Source organism: Chiroxiphia lanceolata, chromosome 3 (assembly GCF_009829145.1).
Source record: "Chiroxiphia lanceolata isolate bChiLan1 chromosome 3, bChiLan1.pri, whole genome shotgun sequence".
NCBI lineage: Eukaryota > Metazoa > Chordata > Aves > Passeriformes > Pipridae > Chiroxiphia > Chiroxiphia lanceolata.
Window position 1 is genome coordinate 27,909,248 of NC_045639.1, and position 6,000 is coordinate 27,915,247.

General features: G+C 37.6%; 1 protein-coding gene across 2 annotated transcripts in view; it reads left to right on the forward strand.

Annotated features, from left to right (window-relative positions):
* The window catches only part of SOCS5 (suppressor of cytokine signaling 5), a 45,024-nt gene extending 40,579 nt beyond the window's left edge, over positions 1–4,445 (forward strand). For both annotated transcript variants that reach the window (XM_032682523.1, XM_032682522.1), the window contains exon 3: positions 74–4,445. In XM_032682523.1, coding sequence (XP_032538414.1) covers positions 86–1,699 — 1,614 coding nt within the window. In that variant the 5' untranslated portion in view covers positions 74–85 and the 3' untranslated portion in view covers positions 1,700–4,445. The remainder of the gene's footprint in view (positions 1–73) is intronic.
* The last annotated feature ends 1,555 nt before the right edge of the window (positions 4,446–6,000 follow it).

A 6,000-nucleotide genomic window follows, 5' to 3' on the forward strand; every position in this document is an offset into this window, starting at 1 on the left:
GATAACTGAAGATGTATCCTCATGTTTTTAATTTATATTTTTTTTTCAATATTTCTTCTCCTCTTGAATTTAGATAACATAATCCATGGATAAAGTGGGAAAGATGTGGAACAATTTCAAATACAGGTGCCAGAACCTCTTTAGTCATGAGGGTGGAAGCCAAAATGAAAATATAATTGTGAACTCCAGTAATTGCTCATCTGCTAAAGAGAAAGCTATCCAGATAACTGATTTGACTCAACAACAACCACCCAGCAGCCCTTTGAGAGAAAACATTGCTTTGCAATTAGGTTTAAGTCCTTCAAAGAATTCAGCAAGGCGGAACCAAAACTGTGTCACAGAAATTCCTCAGATTGTTGAAATAAGCATTGAGAAAGAGAATGACTCGTGTGTCACCACGGGAGCTAGGCTTGCTCGAAGGGACTCTTATTCTCGACATGCTCCTTGGGGTGGGAAGAAGAAGCATTCCTGCTCTACCAAAACCCAGAGCTCCTTGGATACTGAAAAAAGATTTGGTAGAACACGAAGTGGCTTGCAGAGGAGAGAGAGAAGGTACGGGGTGAGCTCAGTCCATGATATGGATGCAGTATCCAGCAGGACAGTCGGTAGCCGTTCTCTGCGACAGCGTCTACAAGATACTGTTGGGCTGTGCTTTCCCATGAGAACTTACAGCAAACAGTCCAAACCTCTGTTTTCTAACAAAAGAAAGATCCATCTCTCTGAACTAATGCTTGAGAAATGCCCTTTTCCTGCAGGCTCCGATCTGGCTCAGAAGTGGCATCTGATTAAACAACACACAGCCCCTGTGAGTCCTCATTCAACTTTCTTTGACACATTTGATCCTTCCTTGGTTTCCACAGAAGATGAAGAAGATAGGCTCAGAGAGAGACGTAGACTAAGTATTGAAGAAGGGGTTGATCCCCCTCCCAATGCCCAAATACATACTTTTGAAGCTACAGCACAGGTTAATCCATTGTATAAACTGGGACCAAAGTTAGCCCCTGGTATGACTGAGCTGACTGGGGACAAAACCATAACACCTCCAGGGAACTGTGACTCCGAAGAGGACACAACAACGCTTTGCCTGCAGTCACGGAGGCAGAAGCAGCGTCAAATGTCTGGAGAGAGCCACGGCCATATCAGCAGGCAGGGGGCTTGGAAAGTGCACACTCAGATCGATTACATCCACTGCCTCGTGCCAGACTTACTTCAGATTACAGGTAACCCGTGTTACTGGGGGGTGATGGACCGCTATGAAGCAGAAGCACTTCTGGAGGGTAAACCCGAAGGCACTTTTTTGCTCAGGGATTCTGCGCAGGAGGACTACCTCTTCTCCGTGAGCTTCCGTCGCTACAACCGCTCGCTGCACGCGCGCATTGAGCAGTGGAATCACAACTTTAGTTTCGATGCCCATGATCCCTGTGTGTTTCACTCCTCCACTGTTACAGGGCTTCTGGAGCACTACAAAGACCCCAGCTCTTGCATGTTCTTTGAACCGTTACTTACTGTATCTCTGAACAGGACCTTCCCCTTTAGTCTGCAGTATATCTGCCGGGCAGTAATCTGCAGGTGCACTACATACGATGGGATTGATGACCTTCCTCTACCCTCAATGTTGCAAGACTTTCTAAAGGAGTATCACTATAAACAAAAAGTCAGGGTGCGATGGCTGGAGCGGGAACCTATAAAAACAAAGTAAATGGAAATCAAAATAAGCTTCTGGAATATGCTTTTTTTTGTGTATTACAGTTTAACTGCAGCGAGCGCACCGACGACGTCTAGCTTTTCTGCAATATCCTATTTAAGCTAAGTGTTAGTATCCTGTCAGATGCTGCCTGCTGTTAATCAAACTAAGTTGTGATGCCTCTTGGAAACAATAAGCAGACAAATTCTGCACGTTTTTCATTAAGGCGTAATGAAAATATTTTTGCTAATTTCTAAATATTTTTTTTCCCTTTTATAGCTGTAGTAATTGGATGAAGAAACTATGAGGCATTTTCCATGGGGCATTCATGTAATGCTAATAAAGAAAGGCTTTATCAGAGGAGCATTTTTGCTAATATTTGAAGTATTTTTTTAAAATTCTCTTCCTGAAAACGTTCCACTACTCTAAGTACTAATTTAGCTCACAAACAAGTTTCCAAATACTAGTGAATATTTTCTTTTAATGAAGAGCAATTCATTAGAAGCAGTCCATTAAGAGTTAATGGTTCTTTGATGCTAACAGACGAATCATGCTTTTCACAGTGTATAAGGTTTCCTAATCATTAAAACTTGAATATGCCTGCTCAGTACTGTAATTCTGTTATAAACACTTGGAGATTTAAGTGGCATTGTTAGCAAAAGTAATACTGTCTTGGACAGTTAAAAATACCTTCCAGTGTGAATTGCTGCTTCAGTGGCAGGACACAGGATTAGATTATTGCCATAAAACATAAAGTTGTGGGTTTTTTATAAAAAAGAACTTGGTGGCCTGAGTGCTAGTAACTTACAATGGAGGGTAATAGTGACAAGAAAAAATTTTTTATTATTTAAAGTTGACTGATATTTTTATGGAGAACATGACAAGTGGTTGAACTATTATAATCAGAGTACAAAATCTGACATATCTGAAACAAATGTCAGGTTTCAAAGGTACTGTTACACTTTATTTGTAAATATATTTCCATTTGCGCTTTTAAAAATGTTTTAAAGTAATATGCACTGATTATAGTTTCAACAGATTACTTAGAAACAAGATTCTAACTTCTGTTTGCTTATTTAATTGGAGATAGAACTTAAAGTAGTTCTGTCTTTAGACATTTTGCACTAAAATTTTGTTGGAATGCCCTGACCCCTGTTTAATGTTTTGTACCAATTGAGTGCTCCCTAGTTTCTTTACCAGCTGCTACAGTATGTTATTTCTTACTTCTCTAGGGCAGTGACCTGTGTGAGGTAGGGAACATTTTGGCTGCAAGTACAATAAACGTTACTCTTGTATGCTACACTAACCCTTCTATTGATGAATTTTTCTGCTTGCTGTGCCTTGTTCTGGCTCTTTGTGCTAATAAAGTACAGTATGTTCAGTGTTATACTTGTATATCTGCTCTGTTTTTATATATTCACGTAACTTGTAGCAGTTAACTGAATTTTTAATAGGCTTTTCTTAGTACTTAGTATAGGTAATGCACAAGCACTGTGCAGTTGAATATTGGTTGGTCAGCACACCGTATTCCTGGTTTTTGTTACAGAAACTTGACAGTGTACACCACTGAGTAACGTTTCTGTAGTCACTGCAAAGTAGTGGACTTGTCTGCAGGCATAGAGCATTTTACAGGTTTTTGTAATGTAAAGGATAAATGTTAAGCAAAAAGTGTTCTAAAACATAATTGATCCCCTGTAATGGTTGCTGAAGGTGTTTCAGCTTGTTATATAGCTAACTGCTAAGGTTAATATTTTGATACTCCCCACTGAGCAAGGAATGCTTATTCCTGTAAATTGACAGTACAGCAGTGGCATTTGTTCACTTTTAGGCTATTTTATTAAATAGATGTACACACAAACTGGCCAAATGTCCTGTTTTTACCAAAGAATACTGTCAATTTATGTTGGGGTATTTTTTTTTAGTAAAAAAACCTCAAGAGTGGAGAGGTGCAATTTTTGTTCTATCAAATATTTATCCCAAGCTATGATAAACCAAAGTATTTGACAACTTCATCTGAACTTAAGTAATGTACACGTTTATGTTGGTAGAGCTTAAAACTTTTACATCAATGGTGTCGTCATTTTTCCTGAACTCACAATGCACCTGAAGAGGAATGATTTAAATAATTTTGTAATGACTGGAACAGCACTACATGAAAGCTCGTACTGCGAGGGGTTAATCTGAAGCACCCAGAAAGCACTTTAAGACATGTGTTTATATGCTTGTGGAAAATTTGTGATCCCGTTATGCATTCTTTGTAGTAGATTATCTTCTTTCGTGTGTTAAAAGACTTCCACTGTTAAAATGGAACTTTGTTTAGAATATGTAAATACTAAGTTTGTGTAACTATGTGTACAACTGTGCTAATGGTCTCTTAAGTTTTGAATTGTATGTGTGTCATTGGATATGCAACTCCTGGTTTAAAATCTGCTCTAAGCATAAAAAGAGGAAAAAGTCACCAGCATGAAATTGCACCTAAGTGTACCTTCACTGTGTCGTTCTCACTGTTCCCTCAGTCAGATCTGAATGCCAGATGAGTTTACTTAAAATCTTGCTTTCAATAGTATCATACAGTCAGCCTGCAACCAAGCTTTGTCCCGGTGTAGGGACCTGTTTTTTGTTTACACCTGTTGCAGTTGCTTGTCATAAACTAGCTGTGACGTTGTCAATGTGGTCAGGAATACACATTCGTTTAATTTTTTATCATGTGGTGGAATCCTTGGAGAAAAAAAATAAAAACCCCAAACCCTTATCTCAGAAAGTTTGCTCTTGCCTTTGTGTAAATAAGCTTTATGGAGAGATTTAGTGTTCCCTTCAAACACACAAAAAAGGAATGATCTATTTGTCTACAGCTTTTTTAAAGCTTTGCTTCACTGAAATATACAGAATAATTTGCTAATGTGGTTATGCTAAAATGAATCACTTTAAATTATGCTGGACTTGAGTGTTGACTACTCAAGTTGCAGTGTATTTCTGAATGAATGCATTTTCAGTTCTAAAGGCACTAACATGCTAGTGTGGGGAGAATGCAAATAATTGATTTCTCAGTTTCTGTTTGACCTTCTGGTTTGGTTTAGAAAATCTTCCATGTGTCTTCTTACAGATGTGCACAGAGCACAGATTTTTTTTCTTAATTTAACAGTAGGATTTAGTGTAATAAGGTATTATTCTCATCTGATTTGGTTACATGACAGATGCCTGAGTTTTTGAGCCTCAGTCTTGTAAAGTGTTCTTTTGAGGTGATTCTCATTTCTGCAGAAAGGGCTATAGAAAGGGTCTACTCTGTAGGAGGATTTTGTGAGAAATCTTACACAGATATTTTATGTCCCCGTGGAATTGGAGAAAATATACTATATTTTGAGTATACAGTGAATCAGTTTTAAAGGCATAACTCTTGAAAATACTCTCAAGGCAAGTAGATACTTGTCCACCTAATGTACTTGTCAGAAAGGAACTTCTGAAGAAAATAAGTTGCAAATCCATGTTTTGCATTTATCTACTTTTAAATTTTATGTGTATTTGGAGGCTTGTTACTTACGAAATTAGTCTTTAAATCAGAAGCATAGTCTTTGAAAGACATGTCTGTGTATCCACAGTGTTTGATAAGATGAAGAAGTCAAGCCTCTTACATATCAGTCACTCAGATCCTGAAGTCCATATTTAACTTTAAAGCTTTGCACTATTTAGAAATTCAGGATTTCTGTGATAAAATAACCGTTTACTTTAGTATCCTTGTGGAAGCCAAAATATTTGCAGAATGCTATAAAGTTTGTCTCTGCTGCAGAGTTGCATGTAAGACAGAAGCTGTCATGTCAGAAGTACCAGAGGGATGTACCTGCAGGTATTTTTTTTTTTCAAAGCTATCTTGAAATACAGTATTTAATGGAAAAATATGAACTGAATCTTAGTTGATTCTTTCTAAAATAGCAATGTCTCTCCTTTTAAAACCATTCGCATTTAAAATTATGAAAGCGCTTTTTGAGCCTTTTTTTCCTAAACTGTTGTTGTGAAATGAGCACATGTGCTGAACCTTAGTCTGCAGGAATCTAGCACATATATATTTATAAGTTAATAAGATGCCTCTTAGCAGGTTTTCATTCATGGTCTTTTTTGAAGCTACTGAAGTACACCAATATGGTGAGCACTAATATATTGGAATTCTAAAAATTCTTCCTCGGTTTTCTCTCTGTGCATGGCATGCTTTGCAAATAAAAGGACTATTTTATTTGTATCTTCATCTATATTTATGTATTATGACTAGTTGATTGGTGTGTGTTTTCCTGCTGTTGTTATGCTTGCTAAACGGTCATCTCCGA